The sequence below is a fragment of the Eretmochelys imbricata genome, chromosome 9, assembly GCF_965152235.1.
Source record: "Eretmochelys imbricata isolate rEreImb1 chromosome 9, rEreImb1.hap1, whole genome shotgun sequence".
NCBI classification, from domain to species: domain Eukaryota; kingdom Metazoa; phylum Chordata; order Testudines; family Cheloniidae; genus Eretmochelys; species Eretmochelys imbricata.
This window is the reverse complement of record NC_135580.1, coordinates 52596423-52618907: the sequence shown is the minus strand read 5'-3', so window position 1 is coordinate 52618907 and position 22485 is coordinate 52596423. Positions and strand designations below refer to the sequence as shown.

Sequence of the window (22485 nt, the reverse complement as noted above, 5' to 3'; positions counted from 1 at the left end):
TGTAGTTGAATGCATATGTGTGGGAATCCCTGGTTCTGGTTATCAAAGAGACATGGCCCTCCTATCCAAAGCAAGGGCCCCTGGCTTCTCTTCCACACCAGCACTGAATATTCCATGCTGAAAATGATGTAGCTTGCAGTTTTCTTTTTGCTTCAGCAATCTGGTGCAGCACCCAGAAATCAGGGGAAGTATGGATTAGGGGAGCTGGTATATCATGTATTCACCATCATCATAATAACTGAGCACCTCAGAAAGGTTAGTGAGTATGTCCCCCAAATACACCCAGGAGGGCAGGAAGTGATGTTGGCCCCATTTCACAGATGGGGAATTGAAACTCAGAATGAGCATGTGATTTAAATCCCCAAGCTCACACAGGGAGTTTGTGAGAGAGCTTGGAATAGAACCCAGATCTCCTCAGTCCCAGACCAGTACCTTAATCACAAGCCTGTCCTTCATGGAAGAAGAAGGAGGAGAAACTCGTTTCTCATTCATTCTGAGAAATTATTCTGAGACTGAGCTTGATAAATTTATGGAGAGGATGGTATGATGACACTGCCCATAGTGGCATGTGTCCCATCAGTGACTGCCAGTAGCAAAAATCCCCAATGGCCAGTGATGGACACTAGATGGGGAGGGCTCTGAGTTAGTACAGAGAATTCTTTCCCTGGTGTCTGGCTGGTGGGTCTCGCCCACATGCTGAGGGTCTCACTGATTGCCATATTTGGTGTCAGGAAGGAATTTTCCCCCAGGTCAGATTAGCAGAGACCCTGGGGAGTTTTCACCGTCCTCTGAAGCATGGGGCATGGGTCACTTGCAGGTTTAAACTAGATTAAATGGTGAATTCTCTGTAATTTGAAGTCTTTAAACCATGATTAGAGGACTTCAGTAACTTAGCCAGAGGTTAGGGGTCTATTGCAGGAGTGGGTGGGCAAGGTTCTGTGACCTGTGATCAGACTACATGATCATGATGGTCTCTTCTGACCTTAAAGTCTATGAATCTCCAAGGAAATAATAGTGGGCTCAATCCATCTCTTTTGCTTCTTGATCTTGCCAGCATTCCTCCTGGCTCCTGGGAGGGGCTCTACATAGCTCCTTCTTCCTCCGTGTTCCTGCAGGAAGTGCAGTGAGAGTGGAAGGGTTTGTGGTTTTCTTTCACCTCCCGTTAATCAGGCAGAGGTGGGGGATCAGCAGCTCCCTACGTCCTGCCCATCTTGGTCCGGGAGAGGTAATGGCAGGCAGAACAAGGTAGCTATTTTTTCTGTATGACCCTGTACTGGGGCAAGTTTCTCAAGTAGGGCCAGATTCTCTATTGTATCTTCATTCACAGACACAGATTCCCGCCAGTTGTTCTGTTGGCTCGTTACTGTTGTAAAGTGGTGAATACGTGTTCCTGTAAATAGTATATGGACCATATGTTTCTCTGCTGTATCTAGGCATGAATGTCTGTGTAATCGGAGAAGTATTTCTGTAAATTGCTGTTATAAGTATCAGTGAAATGGATTTTATATCTGTCATCACACACCCAATCAGTAATAGAGTTCCCGTAATAGTGGATGATGCATAAAGTTGTAAAACAGTTTAATTAATAAGCTTTGATTTGGACATGATCAACATTTTCTGAAAAAATCACCTTTTGGGCTGTAATTTCCCACGCTTGGTCTATTTCCCTGCTCTGCAAAGCACTTGGAGATGACCTGAATATGAAAGGTTAGAACTGTAGCAATTCAATCAGCCAAATCTGCTCCAAGGTATGCCCCTTGCAATCCCACGGATGTCTAGGTTACACGCAGGAAGAAATTCACATGCAGGTAGAACATGAAACTACTAATGGTTACAGAAAGAGTTTGGCTTTGCTATCAAAATACTAACTCATTTTGCTTGAATAAGGTCGTTAATAACCGGATAAGCTGAGACAAGTATCAGGGCAATAGCAAGAGGGAAAGGGAAGTATTTACAGTGGGATTATCAACAGACCTCTGTGTTGGCCTACCTCTGCTCCCATCCATGCCAGTGATTAAACTCCCAGCACACAGGCCTTTCGAAACTCCCAGTCTTATTCCTCATAGTGATGGCTGACTAAGGTCCTGCAGACTGAGATGATCAAAGCCCTCCAAGAGATTTGGATGCCCTCATTCCATTAATATGGGCATTCAGATTCCTTAGGTGGCTTTGGAAATCTCTGCTCCCATGTCTGCTGGGACACAGTATATTCACTAAAAAAAGATGCTTGTCTTTCGCTGTCCTTCATGAATCCTCTGGCCTCCTTGCTCCCCTTCTGCCCCATCCCATGTTTGTTCACCCTATCAGCTATATTCTGGAGCACCCACTCTATGTTCCTCCCCAGAGCGAGGTAATGCGGAGAGATTTTTACCCATATAGTGGAAACTGTCTTCTTTAAAACCAGTGGCAGGTGCAAAGATAGGATAAATTTCCTCTATCCCTTTCAGTGTAAATTGGCCAGCCTTGCCCCACCTACCTTATGCCATCCATCATGCTCTGTAATTTGGCTGCTCTGTAATTTAAAAACCTCCTGACATCTTAGGGAACTACAATATAGTGCAATGGCATGTGGGTAGCATCTTTCATACTCACTATCTCTCAGGATCCTTTCCACAGTTGAATAATACAGCAACAGAGCTAAACGTGAGCAGATGGAGAGAGAAATGAATACTCTGATCTTCACGCTTTCTTTCATGCTCTCCCTTATGCTTGGATTTACCATACGCACTCTTGTGTGCCAATCATCCACCATCTCCACATCCCTCTTTAAAGCACACTTCTTCCCTCAAATCTGTCAGGGATACTTTGCATAAAACTGAACAAATGTAAATATTCTCTAATAGTCCCCTCCTGCAATTAACCAGAAAACTAGTAAACTTAAATGGTCTGCTCACTGCAAGGAAGGCTCCTGAATAGAGCTGATCGGGAATTACTCGACAAAACCTTTTTTCACCCGAATTGCAACTTTTTGCAAGAAGGTATCAGTTTCGATGAAACTTTTGTCAGGAAGGTTACTTAGATTCAGGGTGGAATTTCTGGTCAAAATCAGAGAGCATGACTCACCCCAGAATAGCCAAGAGCTCAGTGGTTTGAGCACTCACCTGGGATTTGGGCAAACCAGGTTCCAGTCCCTGCTCTGGATCAGGAAACTGGCTCATCTTGTCTCATTTTTTGTGAAAAATTCCAAAGCATTTTGGTTTTCACTTCATGTGAGACCTAAAACAAATTCCAAAACCTCCACATTCTTCAGATATCGGAATTCTTGTTTCCCGCCAGCCTCCTACCAAGCTTCCCAAGGAACAGCACTTCCCCTTGCTGTGGAGAGATGATGTTTCTCCACCAGCCTTCCCTACCACAGCCTGTCCTGGTCCCTTGTCAGCATTTGGTGTCTAATTTAGGGCCAGTCCTGCTCCCATTGTGTCAATGGTGGGCAGACTCATTTATTTCAAAGCAGGATCAGACCTTGAAACTGTAGACTCCAAGCTGCACAGGCTTGTCCTGTTACCTCCATGCACAGCTATAACGCTCTATATGTCAGAACAGCGTCTGTCTCATTGGTAATAATAAATACGGAGGAAGAGTGAATGCACCGGTGCTCTGGAGGATAGTTGTTGCAACGTCAGACGCTGCAGAGGAGAAGGCTGGCACGCCACCACCAGCACCAACGAGACTCTGTGAAAGGGCAGAGGGGAAGTTCAGCCCAGATCCGCAAAGGTCCATTGAGAGCAATGTAAGTGAAGAGCCTACATGCCTTTGCGGAGCTGGGCCATAGTGCCTGCAGAGTGGGGGGATTGAGGAGAGGAATCGAGAGAGAGAAGGTGTATTTGCAAGGCTGGGACAAGTGATGGTTTAAAGGCCATGTGGCTGTTCTGAACCGGACCCTGTAATAAATGGGAAACAAGCATGGAGGGGGTGTGGTCTCAGTTCTTTGCCTGTGAGAGAAGGTGATTGCAGGGGGGGTTGCAATAGTCCAAGTGAGAAAAGGCCAAGGAATGAGTGAGGGTTTCCTGAGATGTAGGGTTGTGGCAGAGGGGTGCATGGGTGTGTTGTGATAAGTATCCCTGATATTCAGCTTCAGAGCAGGCTTTGGTGCTCCAGACAGAGTTAGGCCTCCAGCAGCCTTGCCCTCCTTGGCACCCCTCCCATCCTGGCAAACGACCCTGTGGCATTGGATCCACAGGCTGCTGCTCCTCCCCACAATCTGCACTGAGGCCCCGCATCCTGTCTGGGGTGAAAGAGCAAGGGAGACAAGATTTTTTGATCAGTAGCTCAGTCTTGGTTATGATCCTGTAAATCCCTTTGTAATCCTGGCAGGAGTATCAGCTGCTCTTGTAAAAAAATTTATGGGGCCGTTAAAGTGTATGAGACTGAGCTGTAAAGGGATTTATGAAGTGGGAGATGTACAGATGGCTTCATTGCAGTTTTCATCATCAGCCTTGGGAACGTGGCGCTTCTGCCCAAACTGGCCCTGCTAGGAGCGAGGAGCTCATCTGACATCCTTCTTGAATCTCAGACACCAGAATCATGAGCTCATTCTTCCATCAACTGTTTTTTCACAATCACTCCATAATTAACAGGCAACATCTGATAAACTCTTTAGCTCAGATACTTGGAATTCATTGCTAATTCAGAGTGGCTCACTGGCATCATAAAGGAGCAATGGGCTCATTCACATTCCCAGCGTACAGTCTATTACGTGACAAAAACATGACAACAGGCAAATTGTTCCGATGTCAGCTTTAGAAATGCTTCTGTGCAGCGCCTAGCACCGTGGGACCCTGATCCTTGAGTGGGGCTCCTAAAGATACAAATAATAATAATAATTAATAATGGGAACAATTAACTAAGCAATTAAAATAAATATCAAAATAGTGATTTGAGCTGTAGTGTAAAGCTTCAAGGGAAAACTGGTCAGACCAATGGAGTGGGGCGGAGAGACCATTCCCTCTCTGCTCACCCCAAACATGATCATCTGGAAATCCTCACTGACATGGGTTCTCTGCTCACTTGATAGATTTTAAGGTCCAAAGGGACAATTGGGATCATCAGGACTCTCTCATTGGCAAAGTCTGTGCCCAGACTGGAAAACCAAACCACCGCTCCTCATACAGATCCCAGCAGTGACTGGCTTAGCAATGCCTCCAACTTGGCTGGGTCAGTCCTGACTCCCCTAAGTGCAGGGCAGCGTGGGGATTGGGGCAGCTACTCCTTCCCTCTCCCATCCCACTGTGGAGCAGGAGGTGACTCCAGGGACTTATCCCTGTTGAGGAGAATCTCAGATTTCATTAAGCAAAAACCCCATGAGTGTGTTACGTTTTTCTTTGAGAAGAGAATCTTGGAAAGGCAGAGCGGTGCAATCAAATGGCTCAGGGTGACAGGAGCAGTAGTCAGGCTTCTCTTCCACAGCGGGGGGCTGAGGGGGCCCTGCAGCCCTGACACAGACACCCCTGTGTAAGGATTCACTCAAGGTGTGGTGTGGCTCAAGAATCACTGTAGTGTTCCTCCCCACAATCCTTGAGCTGACCCTGTGCACAGTAGGGTGATAATCGGGGGCTAAGGCTGGACGAGGTGATTACCCCATTCCATGTGTCCAGGGAAGCAGCTGAAGAAGTCCACGGGAGAGAGGAACATGGTGTTGTGGGCAAGGGACGGTATAGGGCCATCCTAGACCATTGTTCCTTTAAGGGCCCAGGACTAGGACCTTTGCAGAATGAGTTGGGCAAAGCTCCCCTCTCTCCCTGTTGGCCCAGACAGATGTTTTGGGGCAGGCCCTTAGCAAGGCATGCTTATGACTGGGGGGACCGAGGGAGAGGAAGGGATTGTTGGCCACCAGTGCTCTGAGGCTGGGATTTTGAAAGGAGCCAAAGGGAGTTAGGTGCCAAATCAATGGGCCACCAAAATCAGTGACCTCTTTGATAGCACGAGTCAGGAATCTGGATGTAAAGCAGAAGATACGCTCAAAGGAGGGATGTGAGGAAGCAAACTGGGAAGAGACTTAGATGGAAAGAACAAATGAAAAGTAGGAGAGGGAGGAGGTGGAAGGAAAGCAGGCTGAGAGACAACAAATGGAAGGCGCTCCGCAGGAGAACGGGGCTGGGGAGTGAAGAGAGGGACAGCGGTGGGCACAGGAGAGGGACAATAAAGAAGAAAGGAAATGAAAGGAGACCTGGCTGTTGCTGGTTGGAACGAAAGGGGACAGTATTGTTTTTTCCAGTGGATGCGTCGTTATTCCTGGGAAACAGTTATAAGCACCCAGTTATTCTAGTGCTAGCTAGCCGGGATTTCCAACTCCGTCATGCGCAAAGCTCTTAGCAGCAGGAGTGGATGTATTTAATTGGCAAACAGGGCCTGGGAAGAGAAACTGTAGAGCTGGGGAGAAAAGTGTGATAATTTCAAAGAATGAAAGGCAGAGAGAAAAAAGAATGGACTGGAAATGGGACAGAGAGGAGAATGGAAAGGAGAAGATGGGCATGGACTGAATTAAAAGAGGTGAACAGAGAGAGAAGGAACAAGGGAGAGAAAAATCAAGAAAATATGCCACCAGAGTATGGGTCAGTGAACTTTTACCTCTCTATGTTCCTAGTGATATTTCCATAGGTAGAGGCCTCGATTGGAATCAAGGCTGAGTTGTGTTAGGCACTGTGCAGACACATCATAGGAGACAGTCTCTGCCCCAGTTAGCTTATAGTCTAAGTAGACACCACTGACAAAGATGGGAGGGGAAAAAGAACCACAGACTCGGGAAGTGACTTGCCGAAGGGCACAAAGCAGGTCAGTGGCAGATCCAGGAACAGAACCCATCTCTCCTGAGGTCCTGTCCACTGAGCCACAATCTCTCTGTAACTGTATAGTATTTCCCTAGTTGGTGCCCTCCCACCCCAGGAGCTCAGGGCAAGAAGAATTCCAGAATGGTGTTGCCAGGTAGTTTTATTGGTGTGGGGCATACCATGTAGGTTTAACTGTAACATGCCCCACAGGAGTGTGTGGACTTAGAGGAGAGTAGCTGCAAATAATGTGTATTACATGTGTGGCAGGTGATGCTACCTGCTTCCCTTATCCAGCTGTGTAGGCTTTCATTCTGAAAAGCACCGTTTTATTATAATATTTTAATAGCATTTGCTGGACTCATTTTTTCCACCAGATGAGAGGAAATGCCACTTGAGCAGCCACCATTAACGGTGTTTGCATCCCCGGGCGTGAGGGTTTTGGTTTTAATTTTAACGAGTACAGTAACAAGATCTGAATCTGATTTGATGCCCGAAGGCAGATTCCACATCTGCCTACAGTGCCACAGAAATTCCACAGTCATCTGGCTGAGCATGGGCAGCCCTGACTTGAGGAACATCCCCTTGGAATGCTTTTTAGTAGGCAAAAATAGTGCCTGACTGTCAGTTATGGAGGCTCATAACTCATCTTTTATCAGGCCATTCAGGCTTTTGATTATAATTGCTACACTCTGTCAATTTAGTAGCAGCAACAAAACTTTCAAAGACCTTTTTGGGTAAATAAATATTTCTCAAATTATGCAGGAAGCATCATAAAATTGCCACGTTCCTTACCATAAAACCAGCTAATCGTAGTTTTGTAACTTCATTGCTGGGAGCTGAATGTGCTATATAAGCAGGAGAGCTCTTGGTGAAAATCACTTAAGCTATGGGTTTAACTCAAGAAGCTGCGGCTTTAGGTTGTCTGGACCAAATGAAAACCCTCTTGGCATGACTTTACCTTCTAGAATGATAGCTGCAGCTCTCAGAAAACCCCGGTGCTGGCAGTGTTGCCAGCTCTCCTGATTTTAGTGCAAGTCTCCCGGTATTTGATGTTCATCTTACAGGCCCCAGCTCCTGAAGTCGTGCTATTTGGTGAGAATCTCCGTTTCCCTTAAAAACAAAGGAAATGTCTAGCCTTTGTGGTTGTGAAGAAAAACGTCAAAACATGACCCAAGTGCAACCTAACGCTTCAAAAACTAAAATGCAAGTAACAAGAGCTCCACTTTTTAAAAATCACGTGATTTTTAAGTCAATCTCATGACTTTTTGAGGCCTGAATCATGATTGTTGAGCTCTTGGAGTTGGCAAAAGGAGTGTTCCTTTCTTAGAAGATCAGGACCTAGTCTATCTCCTTCACTATAGGAATGTATTTTTCGTGTTAGGATGATACTATTATTATTAATATCATTCTTATCACACTAGGAACCAGCCAAGAATGGGGCCTATTGTGTTAGGGTCTGTACAGACACAGAGCAGCAAACTCTCTCTGCCCTGAAGAGTTTACAATCTAAATAGATCAGACAGACCCAGGGTAAGGGAAAGTGGTCTAACACACATAGCGAGAGTGAAAAACACTGTAATATTTTCCTTATGCATATCTGTTTGTCTCTTTATATGTTCATGCTTTATTTTGTATCTCTTTATGTATTTCTCTTTCTGATTTTATCCTTGTAAATTTTCTTTCTTTTTAGTATTTTTATTTTTTCCTCTGAAAGTTTAAAAGAAATTTTGTTTTTTTCCCTTTCTAACCTTTCTTCCTTTAGTCCTTCCTTTTCCACCTTGCTATTTTTCTCCTTTTTCTAATCTCTTCCTCCATCAATCTGTGTGCTGTGTCACAGCTGCCTGGTATGGCCTCAGCGGCGGCTTCCCCTCTAAAAGGTGTCCGATTGATAAATATTGATCTCAGCCTGCAATTCTACATTGGCTCTGCTGCTAATGCATTTGGTATGACTTTGATAAATAAATAATGGCCACGCTCCAGGTTCCCGTGTGCTCTGTGTGGACTGGTCTCAGTCTGTCAGCTTATAAGTAATACCTTCCACCTACCAGGAGAGGAGCAAGAGGGAAGATAATGGAGGACAGAACAATAAGAGCAGATGAGTGGGATTGGGGCTGGAAGAATGGAGAATGAGATAGAGAGAGAGTGGAGTAGCAGAGCTAAGAGAAATAGCATTGTAATTGACTTGCAGAGAAGTGAGAAGGTATCAGAGAGATGTAAGATGCTTCCAAAGCCCTTTCTCTAAATACCAACTGGTTTTTTCTCCCTGTTGCTGTCCCTCCTGTCTCTCTCATGACAAGGTTCTCCAGGGATGAAGATCTACATTGACCCCTTCACTTATGAGGACCCCAACGAGGCTGTCCGCGAGTTTGCCAAGGAGATTGACGTCTCTTTCGTGAAGATTGAAGAAGTCATTGGAGCAGGTGTGTCTCGTTTCACTATTAGCTGTCTTCTCCACCCTCCCTCCCATCCTCTCCACAACTCCTGCACCTTCCTTTCTCTTCCTCCCTTTTGTTTTGCATCCACTCATAGCTCAGAGCGGACCAGCTAACTCATTCAGTTAAAATAAAAAAAGATTCACACTTCTGCCTACACCCTGAGTTCCGCATACTCTTCCGACGTTTGGGAGGGTTTGGTTAACTTATTAATTCATTGACCTTGGCGGTCCTTTGACTTCTTGGTTTAACTTTCAGGAAATAAGAGAAAATTGGACATCTCTCTCTTTGTGTATATATATATATATATATATCACCTGTGGCATTTGTAGTATTATTGTTAAATTACTGTATTATGCCATTAGAAAAAAAATAGAGAAAGTGAGAAGTTGTGAGGAAGATTCAAAGAACCAATTGATTGTTTCAAATTTGGGGTTAGATTAATCTCACTGCTTTATGCTGCTCTGTCAATGCAAAGCAGCTGCAAATCTGACTTAAACATGAACCATTCTAGTGATCTGTAGGTGTCATTAGCTTCTGCACAAGAGATGTATAATTTAGGCTGCCCATTATTTGCTCTATAATAAATTCAAGCTAAGTAGTTTTACATCTGGGGAATGGAGAACTTTAAGGGATACTGTCAATTAGTTTGAGGCCTAAAATTTATATATTGTTAAAAATAAAAGGTAGGACGGGATCAAGAGGTTATAAATCATAACTTGAGCTATTTGGCAAACTGGAGATTTTTGCATGGAAAATTTTGGCTCATCATTCAAAGAAACCCAAACTGAAAAGGCTTCAGTTTTCAACAGCTGAAAAATTTCTGTTCTACAGGTTTTTTTGATTTCTGATGCAAAATCAGAAATTGTCAAAGACAGCAGACACTTTCCAAGGAAACAACAAATGTGAAAATCCAATTTTCTGACAAAAAATAATGTTGACAAAAACTTTTCCATCAACCCTAATGATAACATAGATATTGATCTATTTCAAATAAACTCTGTTATTTTGGATGCAAACTTTCCCCTGTAGAGCTGAGACCCCTAACATTGTCCCACTAACAGATCCCTAAATGGCCCCCTCAAGGACTGAGCTCACAACCCTGGGGTTAGCAGGCCAATGCTCAAACCACTGGGCTATCCCTCCCCCCATATTTGAGCCAATCAGATTGGAGCCATGACAGCTATGTGGCACTGCTGTTCTTTACCATGCTCTGTTGAGAAAGAGAAGTGGTTGCAACTGATATTCTTGCAATTGCAGGGGAGTTTGGAGAAGTGTATAAAGGACGTCTGAAACTTCCCAGCAAGAGGGAAATCTATGTGGCCATTAAGACATTAAAGGCTGGCTACTCTGAGAAGCAGCGTAGGGATTTCCTGAGTGAGGCCAGCATCATGGGGCAATTTGACCACCCAAATATCATTCGGCTGGAAGGAGTGGTGACCAAAAGCCGGCCAGTCATGATCATCACAGAGTTTATGGAGAATGGAGCTCTGGACTCCTTTCTGAGGGTAAGGAAGCATGATGGCCTCATTGGCTACTCTTCTGCTATAACACTGGAATGGAGTCATGTTCATTGGAATTGAGTCATGCTGTGTTGTAGAAGATCCATTGAGGTCAAACCTCTAGCAGCTAGGCTCATGGAGGACATGGCCTCCAGGGGGAACCCTAATAACTAACCTAAGAAACAATATTGAGAGAGGGCAAGATTCTCAAACGAGCCTAAGAGATTTCAGAGCACAAATCCTGTTGTCTTTCAGTGAGGTTTGTGCTCCTAAATCTCTTGGGCACGGATGAAAATCTCCCCCAGAGGCCTCAGCAAGAGGAAAGGGTTGCTGTGCCCACTACTACAAAAGGGGAAATAAAGAAATCCATGAGGGGAAAGGCCAGTTTTTGAATTAAAAGATAAACCATAACTGCACTAAAGCGTTCTGAGGACTGGGGACTCCACTCCCACCAGGAACCACCCCAAATAAAAGTGCTCTGCTATTGCCTGGTCACCTGATCATCATGCCAGCTAGGTGAGGTGAAGGGAAACAAGTATAGGAAGCAGGAGAGGCCTTGCAAGGATGGGAATGCTAGATCAAAACTGAGAACTTCTGAATCACTGAGGCATGGGCAGCTATTTGAAGTGGTCTAGAACTGGAGGGAAGGTGGGAACATGGCCAGAATTAAAGAAGTGCCCTTTTATTTTCTCACTTCACATTTGAAGCCAGCTTTGAGTATTTTTAGCATCAGCTTGAAGCATCGTGGAGCATCAGTGACAAGAGGTCCACTGTGTGACTCCAGACACTGCTCCTTTGTGGACAGTGTTCATCTCATTACGGGATCTGAGATCATCTGGAGGAAGCAGCTGCAGCAGCAACAGTATTAATCCTCACGCAGCAGGGAAACCAACCGTCGTTCTTTGTACTGGCATCTTAGGTGGTGTGTCCTAGGGGTCAAGAGGCAGCTCAAAGGCAATCTGACCCAGAGCTCCGGTGCACACCTCTCAAGAGATTGGGAGGTAGGGGAAGGAGGGTGCAGGAGAAAGAGAGGTAGGCAAAAGAATTGAGGGAAGGAGGGACAGGAAAGAAAGATGGATGAAGAGGAAAGGGGAGGAGAAGAGAGGGGTAAACACTTAGGCTGACATTTTCAAAGGCAATTGGAGGAATGATTAATGGGAACCGAGCATCCAAATCCTGTTAATGCCACCTTCTTTCCAACGCTCAGAAGCAGGTAATTTATATGTCTAATTTCAGTCTTGATGTAAAAATAGCATTGCTAATTGGTGCATCAGCTGCTTGGAAAGATAGCAAAGTAGGTCATCAATGTCCCTCCATGGGGGCCAGCCCAAAGTAGCAAAATACTTGAGGGCCCCAGAGTCAGACTGACCCTTGTGTGTATGCACAAGGAGTCGAGAGGGAGAGACTGTTGTGAGGAGCCCTGCACCCCCATGCATGTGCCAGGAACAATTGCAGTCCCTGTGCTTTTCAGAACTGACAGATTGCTCCCTGCTGTTGGCATCGTACTCATAGACACCCCAAAAACAGACAGGGAGGAGGTGCCCTCCAATAAGATGGCCACATTTTCCACACGACAGACTCTGATGTCCGTCTCCTAGGAACGTTGACCCTTATGTTCTCTATGGAAAGTCCTGAATGCGAATGGTCTTTCCCTCCCCCCACCACCCCCCCAGTATCCGTGGGAAGGCCTAGGGAAGCCTGATCTGCTTTCTCTTGTTCCATACTGTGGGTAGCCCAGAATCTAACACTTTTTTGGTGCGGGTGCGGGGAGGCAAGAATTGAAAAGAGAGAAAACAAATGGCCTGAAAAATAAAAAGATGCCCAGAAGAGTTTTTAAATTTTAAGAGAGTAAATCCAGAAATGGAAATAGACACTGATTTTTAGAGATGACTTTTTCCTAAATTAGTTAAAAAACCCACACCAAACAACAACAACCACCTGATCATCCTGACACCAAACGCAACAGAAACTGGACTCCCAGGCTCAAAATGTGCTAAATGGGAGCTCGGTGGTTGTTGTTCATACTACAGTAATGTCTGGAGGCCTCAGCCATGTTCAGGTCCCATTGTGCTAGGTGCTGTACATGCACTAGTGACAGTCCCTGCCCCAAGCAGCTTACAATCTCACTACATAGGAGAACTGACTGACCCAGAGTCACAGGTTTGTTTGGATAACGGGGTTATCTATTACCCCAGCAATAGCTGGATCATTCTGATTATGGCACCTGCTCTTTATGACCGCAGCAAAATGACGGGCAGTTCACAGTCATCCAGCTGGTGGGGATGCTCAGGGGAATTGCTGCGGGAATGAAGTACCTTGCGGAGATGAACTACGTGCACCGGGACCTCGCCGCCAGAAACATCCTGGTCAATAGTAACTTGGTGTGCAAAGTGTCTGACTTCGGTCTCTCGCGCTACCTGCAAGATGATACCTCTGACCCAACCTATACCAGCTCCTTGGTATGTACCTTCTGCCTTGATGCACAGTCCCCTTTCCCGATTTCACTTTGCTTCCACAAAATTGCATTGCTTCCTGGGGCCTTTCCCACTTCAGGGGGCAGTTCATTACAGCTGGGCCCTGTGGGAAGGGTTACAAAGGCCAGTGAGGTGCCCAGGTCCCACCGAAAGAGGGGAGTAAATAGGGGCAGCCAGGTGAGTAGGTGGGAGATCCTTGGGGACTTTTTTTCTATTGCTTGCGCTGGCCTTTGTAAATCCCAGCCACAATTCAGCTGTGGCGTTTGGGGATGTAGACCCATTGCAGAACAACAGTGGAGCTCAGTCTGATGGAATGATGGGATTGTAGATTCCAGTATTCATCGGCAATAGCTTCTTTGTGCTGCATTTGCAAAGATATTTAGGTGCCTAAAGATGAAGATAGGAACTCAGTGGCATTTTCCAAAGTGTGTAGGTGCTTTTGGTGCTCATCGGCATCTTTAGGCACCCAAATACACTTGTAAATCTGGCCCTTTCCAACCACTTTCCCTTCAAGTGACATTAAAGCATCCTGTGATTTGTTTCTCTCATGCTTTGAAAGGACAACAACTGTTTTCTTTCTCTTTGTACCTCTCCCTGCCTTCTCTCTCTCTCTCGCTCCTTTCTTCATAATCCTTTCTTTCTTTTTCTCCCCCTCCCTTTCCTGTTCCCTCTCATTGTTTTTTCTCTCTTGTCCCCTCCCTCTCTTAAGTTTTTCTGTGCTCTTGGCTAGTTTTCAAATGAGAATTTCTCTCTCTTCCATTAAATGAGGGGGGGAGGGGGGGAACAGTGGGGATCTGGGAAGGGGTGCAGGAGGGGAAGCAGAAGGAAGACTGATTGCATATAGGAGGTGTTTTAAGTACAGCTACAGTATCACTCTAATCCTGAGCTATCTTTCTCTGCTGGAAATTGTTCTGGGCATTAATTAAAGAGACAAATCTAATCCAAGCTCCACTATTCCCCAGTCACTGTTCTCTTGCTTAATTAACTCATTCATAGGTAATCCAAATTCTCCCACATTGTCTCCTGGTTCACCTGCGGTAGGTTGGCACTCTCCTCTTGGTGCCTGCAGTAGGGAAGATAACAGAACCCTGGTCCCCTCTAGAAGTCTAGAGCATTCTTTTGGAATCATTCAGCCATCAGGAACTTGGCCTCTGGATACCATCGGATGCTATCAGAAATGCGGTGGCAGGGGGGAATAAGAAGATATTTGGGTGATTGTGATATTTGGAGTGAATGAATAAATAAATCACACGTTATGCTAAGGCTCAGTTTATAAATACCCTATAAAGGGTTAATAAATGATGAATAGATGTCATAATATACTACAGACATGAGTCATATATATTATAGATGGTTATAAGTTCATCAGCTGGTGTTACAGCTAGTTATAAAACATGGTCACGAGCAACCTATTGGACTGATTAATAATTTATTAACCCTTTATAAACCACAGTAGTAATAATGTGACCCGCTCATGTCTTGGAGAGTGAAAATAAGGTGAACACCGTTTTTATTGGCAGCAGTAATAAAGGGGTTGAGGATTGAAGATCAGCAACAAAGCAGGTCACGTCTATGTTGCTCAATAAGTAGAATGTAAAATATCAGAGGGGTAGCCGTGTTAGTCTGTTCCACAAAAACAACGAGGAGTCTGGTAGCACCTTAAAGACTAACGGATTTATTTGGGCATAAGTTTCCATGGGTAAAAAACCCCACTTCTTCAGATGCATGGAGTGAAAATTACAGGTACAAGCATAAATATACTGACACATGAAGAGAAGGGAGTAATATGTAATTTTCACTCCATGCATCTGAAGAAGTGGGTTTTTTAGCCATGAAAGCTTATGCCCAAATAAATCTGTTAGTCTTTAAGGTGCTACCAGACTCCTCATTGTTTTTGTACAATGTAAAATGTAAAGATTTTTTAAAGTAAAGAATTAAAGCAACCTCAGTAGGAGTTTGCCTGAGCAGTGAACTTACGGGTTTGGTCCAAACCATAGAAGGCTTCAAATCAGTAACAAAATACGTATGCAGGCTTGACCTGTGACAACAGCACTCTGAACTGACCAATTTCTCCTTCGTCTTCTTGTCAAGTCCTCTGTTCAGACTGTTCAATGTGCCGTGTTGTTCCCCAGCTCCAGCATGGAACTAACCTTTGAATGGAACCTCCTTAGGGAGCTGCAGGTGGAATTCAGAGGGATGGTTTTGACCTTTGAAGCCCTAACTGGTTTGGGGGGTGGCTCTCAGAGAGCCCACCTCTCTCACGTAGCTGCAGGAGGGAGCTGAGGATGTGGTGATCTCTGTGAAGGCCTCTGTGAAGGTCTCTTGACTCTGAAATCCACTTCTCCCCTGGGTGCATCAGAGCCCAGATTTGTTAACTTTCTGGCCATGCTGCAGAGACCGCCCCTGTCTTTGCATAGGGCACAGATCAAGTCTTTATGAGCTATGAGGAAATGCCAGCTGGGTAGAGGGATTGTTGTTATTCTGGGCCGGAGGGTTGTCCCATTGCACGGAATCTGAATTATAGTGTGTAATGTAATTTGTGGCAGAATGCACTTGTGAGATGAGCACCTTTTGGATGTGATCAAATAGAAGTAAATAAATACGGAGAGTCACCAAACGTAGGAAACCGAGGTAGCTGGGGATGTGGTCCATTGATGTCAATGGAACTAAGCCAATTCACACAGGCTTTGTGTCTGGGCCAGGGTCTGATCCTGCTGCTTTTGACTTAAATGGCAATGCAGTCTAATAAGGAGCACAGATTGTGGCATTTTAAGTCAAACAATGTCATTTGAGATAACATGCCTGGCACTAGCTGCTGGGGAAAGGCTTGAAGTAGCCTTTCCCACCTTTCAAGATAAAATGGATTCTCTCGACTGTGTTTATATTTAATTTATGCCATACTAGGCCTTCCCAGCAGCCGGGAAATGATGCTCTGTCTGCAATTACATCACTGCCTCCCACAGCAGATTTGAGGCTCTGGGGAAAAGGCAGGAAAAACAAGCTGGCAGACACTTGCTCAGTTTGTAGTTATTTAACTAGTATTTTTGCCATCCATCTTTAAAGAGCACCTGACACTTCATGGAAGGCTATGGAAAACATTCGTGCTAAACAATTTCTGAAATGATTCAGCCCAGAGTAAATACCAGACATATTCTGCATTTTCCCTTCCTCCCCTATTATTTTAACTATTACTGGAGTCATTTACATGGAAATGTGATTGTTGTTCTCCAACCGTTCATATGCTCCTGCTGCTTATTCCCCACTGAAGTCGTAACCCTCTGAACGTGACATCGTAATCCTTGCCAAGGTAACAAGAGATGATGTCACAAACAGAATCATGGCGCTGGGACTCTTTAAACCAGATGAGAATCTTGCACTGTGGTGTTTGCTGGGAAATAACCAAAGGCAGATGAACGCTTAAGAAACGGAGATTCTGTTTTCATGTGTTAATAAGAATCAGTGTTCTAAACCTCCCTCCACATGAAAATGAGCTATTCTAAACAGGATGGTTTAGGACCTTTTCCACGGGATTTTTAACACAACCTCATAGGTTCAAATCAGCAGCAGGAAAAAGGAGGGATCCTTCCCTGGAAGCAGCTTTGACCTCTCCTGGTCATTTTATTGCAGTAGTTGAAATGATTTTCAGGGACTAGGGCTGATAGGATTTGGGTGTAGCTTCCCCTTAGTGGTTGAGTGTAATAGACTCATTACATTTAATGGGAGTTATTCAGATGTACATTGAAGGGGAAAGAGACCCTGGTCTACAGCATTCTGTACCTTTTGCAAAGAGACTTGAAGGTCTATATGGTAAATCCCATATATAGGGAAAATGTGTTCTCTATAAATCACAGTTGAAGTAATGATGCTCTAATTGCAGTAGGATTCACTGTCATTATGAGAGCTTTCTCTCAGGGGCCAATAACTTTTTGGAAAAAAATTGCCCTTCAGACTGAAATTTCTATTGCTTCTTAGTCCACAGGTGACTGAATTTGGAAATGTCACTAGAACGACTCAGAGCAGTCTGTGGGGTAGCTGAACATGAAGAAGTGTGGGTCTGAGTCTCCAATGCCTTGCGATTGATGTGTTTATTATGCCTGTGCAAAGTGGGAGTACAGTGCTACCATCTGGATTTGATACCCACTTTGCACTGGGGTAAATGATGACATACGATGGAAGGTCATGGTGCATCAAACCCCACAACCCTGTGGCTTTCTTTCCCTTGTTCTTTGTGGCTAATGATCATTTATATAAAACCAGGATCTTTTGTTTCTTTGAGAATCCTTCTGTTCTTTTACAATACCCCAGATGAAGTCGGAGGGCCAAATTTTCGGCTGGCATAAATTGCCACAGTCCCACTGAAGGCGAGGGAGCTGTGTGGATTTACACCAACGAAGAGTTTGACTCACAATGTCCTGGTTGTGACACCAAAGTGCTTTGCCGTGGAAATGATGCTGATTACACAAGCAAGTTCCTGTATCCGCAGCTGCTGGTTGGGACTAGATCTCTGTTGAGCATCCCAGCAGCAGGAATGATTCCCTTCCCTTCCCTTTCCTTGCCACGGCAGCTCAGAGAGACGTATTTCAATATGTGGAGTGAACGTCAACTAAATGAAACCAGCATTGCCTCAACCTTGTGTTTTTAATTTAAATCTGAGTGATGAAAATACCTGCTAATCCTCAGCTGGTTCAAGTGCTATTCATGGCAAGCTGTCATCTCTGCACCAAGGGCATCTGCTCTCATCCCTCACCCCTCCCCTGCCACTGTCCCCGGGGAAGGGGCCTGAAGACAGGGAAGCGTACGTGCTTCGTGATGCAAAGCAGCCCAGGGTGTAGAAGTGTCACTCAGGGTAGAACTCTGAAGGCTGAGGTTTCTACTTTACATGCAAGGAGGAGCAAGGAGGCAGCTGTTGCTGCCAGCCTTTGACGTCTGCTTTCCGGCTTTGGGAGACTAGAGCACCTACAGATTCTCTGTGGGAAATGCGGAATCCTTTAAAACACCTGTGTGCACATTCATTAGCATTCATGGAAGCGTCTAGCATTGTATTCCTAGTGCAGGTTTGCCGGATGAGTTTAACCCTTTCACTGAAGGAGTTAGTCAACGAAAACGCCAGCAATGCTAAAGGCCAGAGCGATCTGTGCTCCCATCATTTAGGTGCATTTGCCATATACGATAGCACTCGATTAACATACATTTCCCCACCCTAAAGCTGGCATAGGGCACATCCCCTTCATGGCTTTATCCTCACCAGAGTGGGAAGGGAATAAGTGTGGCAGGTGCTCTATTCCTACCTGTTGCTTGTGAGTGGAGGAGGGCCAGAGTTTGACTTCAGTTGTACCAGTGCAAACCTGGAGTAATTCAATTGATTTTACTGCAGTTTCTCTGGATTCACACTGGCATAGGTGAGTTTCTATCTTTCAGATAAACGGTTGTTGTCACATATGTCACAAATTCACGTGAAAAACTCAGCACGGCTTGTGAAATCTGGTCTCCCCCATGAAATCTGGCTATTTTAGGGGGTTGTGGTATTGCCACACTTACTTCTGTGCTGCCTTCAGAGCTGCGTGTCCAGATAGCCGTGGCTAGCAGTGGCTGCTGGCTGTGCACCCAGCTCTGAAGGCAGAGTCACTACCAGCAGCAGTGCAGAAGTGAGGGTGGCAGGACATGGGGGTTTTGTCCCTTGTTTGGGGGGGGGGGCGATGGGCTGGCCTTACGAGTGGGTGACGTGGGTGACTGCCCAGGGCAGTGTGGTTGGGGAGAGCACGGTCGTCACCGTCTCACAGGAAGCCCCAGGCCTCTTTGCACCCAAGCTCTGGGGAGGGGCAGGGTAGGGGGCGCCCAGCCAGGGGCTCCTACCGTGCACTGGGCTCCAGCTGCTAGTCCTGGCCAGGCTGCGGAGGGACAGACCTTCCTCTTCTCCTGCATTGGCCACTACCGGGGCCAGGTCAGACCCACAGAAGTAATGGTGGCAATGCCATACCATGCCACCCTCGCTTCTGCACTGCTGCTGATGGTGGTGCTGCCTTCAGAGCTGGGCTCCTGGCCAGCAGCCACCGCTCTCCAGCTGCCGAGCTCTGAAGGCAGCGCAGAAGTAAGGGTGGCAATACCACAACCCCCTAAAATAGCCAGATTTCACGGGGGAGACCAGATTTCACAGTCTGTGCCGCGTTTTTCATATGAATTTCGTAGGACCCTACAGATGTGACAACAGTTTATCCAAAAGTTAGAAACTCACTGATGCCAGTGTGAAGCTGAAGAAACCAGCAGTGGCTCAGAAGTAAGAATGGCAATACCACCCACCCTCCCAATCCCTTTTGGGTCGGGACCTCCACAGTTACAGTACCATGAAATTTCAGATTTAAATATCTGAAACCATGAAATTTAAGATTTTTAAAATCCAGTAACCGTGAAATTTACCAAAATGGACCATGAATTTACTAGGGCCCAACACACATGGTTTCGAATCTCAGCTACGAGGCGTGCAGCCAGACTGCCCTGCGTTGTGATCCTCTCAGGTGCCATGAGCTAAGTTACAAAGGCTGGCTCAGCACTTGTGTGGGAGACCTCTCACAAGCAGCTTGGAAGGGAGTGCCATTAGTAACTCCTGAGATGTGTCCTTGACTCTGATTGCTTGGTTCTGATCTCACTTACACCAGCATAACTCAATCAACTTCACTGGAACTACCCACGATGAGAGACGAATGAAGTCCTGAGTCTTTTCTAAAGTAATGCCTAGCACCGTAGCATGAGGGCAGCATGCTGCTGAAATTGACATCTTCTGGATCAGATAGAAAATGGAAGCCCTGATCGATCTCTTGGTGCTGTTTGTCATCTCTGGGGTGATAACCCTGCCATCCTAGCCAAATGCCAGCTCACGCACTCACATCGGATCTCAAAATTCTTTCTACTGCACTGCATCTAATTCTTCCCCTCCTGTCCTTCAAAAATACATGTGACATTATTGCGTGCTATGGGACAGTTTATTCCTGAGGCGAGTGCATTTGAGGGGTGGATGATGTGATACTTGTTTATAGGGATATCTCAGCTGGTTATCTGTATCATATAGCACATGAGCATCTTTTGGGATGAAAAAGCTACTATATAAATTCAAGATAATGTTATTGTGAGACTAGACCCCCCTGGATTATAAAACCATAATAAAAGAGTAGAGAAGTAACTCATACAGCTAAAGGAAAAGGAAAATGCAGGGACAAATTAGAGGAATCCTTTTGACATGTTACTAAATAAGTGGCCTATTTCATCCTTATTCACCTGCATTTCTATTTAACAAATAGTTTTATTAGAGAGACAAAAGTGGGTGAGATAATATCTTTTATTGAATCAACTTCTGTTGGGGAGAGAGAAAAGCTTTCAAGCTACACAAAGCTCTTCTTCAGGTCTTTATGTCTTTTCATCTACATACCCTTGATGTCAATTGTTTTTTTTTTGTTTTTTTTTATAGTTTCCTCCATAAATATTGACCAGTACCTTCTCTCCTCTCCCTCTCCTATCCCTCCCCTTTGGGTGCATTGACTTGTCCTCAGTAAGGCAGTAGCAAGGGGGTGTTTCTGAAGAACACTTGTAAAAGTGGTTGGGGAATTTGGTATTGTATTTTGGGTGGGCATTAGATTTTCCTTCAGACCATCTTTTGCCAGCTTCCCCTGCAGATCCTTATTTGGGCACCCAGCTGCAGCATCTTCATCCCTTTGAGGGCCACCTTAAAATGACAGAGAGGTCAAAGGAGTGGAGTAGCGTTGCCATCTACTGGGGGCTATAGACAGTGATGAGGTGCCAAAATCTTAACAACCGGTTCCCTCCTCACCCGACGAGGGGGTCGTTGCCCACCCCAACCCCCCAGGACTCCTGCCCCATCCAACCCCCCATGTTCCTTGATACCCCCCTGGGACCCCAGCCCCATTCTCCCCTCTCTCCTGTCCCCTGAATGCCCCCAGAACTGGGCAGGAGGGTCTCGTGGGCCACCGTAGTGGGTGTCCACCCCACCCCTAAGAGCCAGAGAGACCTGCCAGGGGGTGAGGTGGGGAGTCCCAGCAGTGCTTACCTGGGGCAGCTCCAGCAGGTCCCTCTGGCTCCTAGGGGTGGGGTAGCGTAGCTAGGGGGGAGCAGGGGGAGCGGCCGCTGCCCCCACTGATCACATCAAAAGTGGCACCTTAGGCGCCGAGTCCCTGGGTGCTCCGGGGCTGGAGCACCCACGGGGAAAATTTGGTGGGTGCAGAGCCCCCACCGGCAGCTCCCCACCCCGCGCCCGGCCCCAGCTCACCTCCGCTCCGCCTCCACCTCCTCCCCTGAACGAGCCACCCCACTCTGCTTCTCCGCCCGGCTTCCCGCAAATCAGCTATTCGGTGGGAAGCCTGGGAGGGCTGAGAAGCAAGCAGCGGCTTCACACTCAGGCCCAGGGTGGCAGAGATGAGCTGGGCCGGGGAGCAGTTCCCCTGCGCGTCCTCTGGATTACCTGCTGCTGTGCAGGTGGCCCTCCTCATGCCCCCCCCCCCCGCCCCAGCTCAGCTCCGCCACCCTGGGCCTGAGCGCGAAGCTGCTGCTTGCTTCTCAGCCCACCCCGGCTTCCTGCACGAACAGCTGATTCGCGGGAAGCCGGGGGCAGGGACAGAGAAGCAGAGTGGGGCGGCGCGTTCAGGGGAGGAGGCGGAGGCGGAGCGGAGGTGAGCTGGGGTGGGGAGCTGCTGATGGGTGCGCTGCACCCACCAAATTTTCCCCTTGGGTGCTCCAGCCCTGGAGCACCCAGGGAGTCGGCGCCTAAGGCACCACTTTTGGCCGGTTGTTAAATTTAGAAGCCCTTTTAGAACCGGTTGTCCCTCATGGAACAACCAGTTCTCAAAGGGCTTCTAAATTTAACAACTGGTTCCAGCAAACCGGTGTGAACCGGCTCCAGCTCACCACTGGCTATAGACAGATCCAGGAGGTGGAATTGGTTGCTGGGGTTCAGGCATGTAGATTAATGTCGTCGTGATCAGGGCTTTGCCTTGTAGTGAAACTTAGGGTATCAGTAAATGGCAATCTGTTTTGTGTTGCTGAATGCAAGATAGGTAGCTAGCCATTATTTAATGAAGGAGGAGGTCCCAGCTTTGCATAGCTGAGATCCGGCTGGGTGTTGCTTCTGGACCATTGTTGCTGAAGGTCTCTTCAGCTGTGTATATTCATCAGCATTAGGGAAAGGGGGAGGTGCTCCATCTGTGCTTTTATCATCTAAACTTAGGTCCAGGTGGTCTCCCACCCCAATGCTAGCTCTACTAGATAGTAGGTAAGATGCTATGTGCAGTGCCCTTGAGCTCCTGAT

General features: G+C 46.4%; 1 protein-coding gene across 1 annotated transcript in view; it reads left to right on the top strand.

The window, feature by feature from the left end:
• Nucleotides 1-22485, top strand: part of EPHB1 (EPH receptor B1) — a 317963-nt gene that overhangs the window by 289659 nt on the left and 5819 nt on the right. The window contains exons 10-12 of the mRNA XM_077825793.1: nucleotides 9065-9187; nucleotides 10460-10707; nucleotides 12945-13160. Of these exons, the coding sequence (XP_077681919.1) occupies nucleotides 9065-9187; nucleotides 10460-10707; nucleotides 12945-13160 (587 nt within the window). The remainder of the gene's footprint in view (nucleotides 1-9064; nucleotides 9188-10459; nucleotides 10708-12944; nucleotides 13161-22485) is intronic.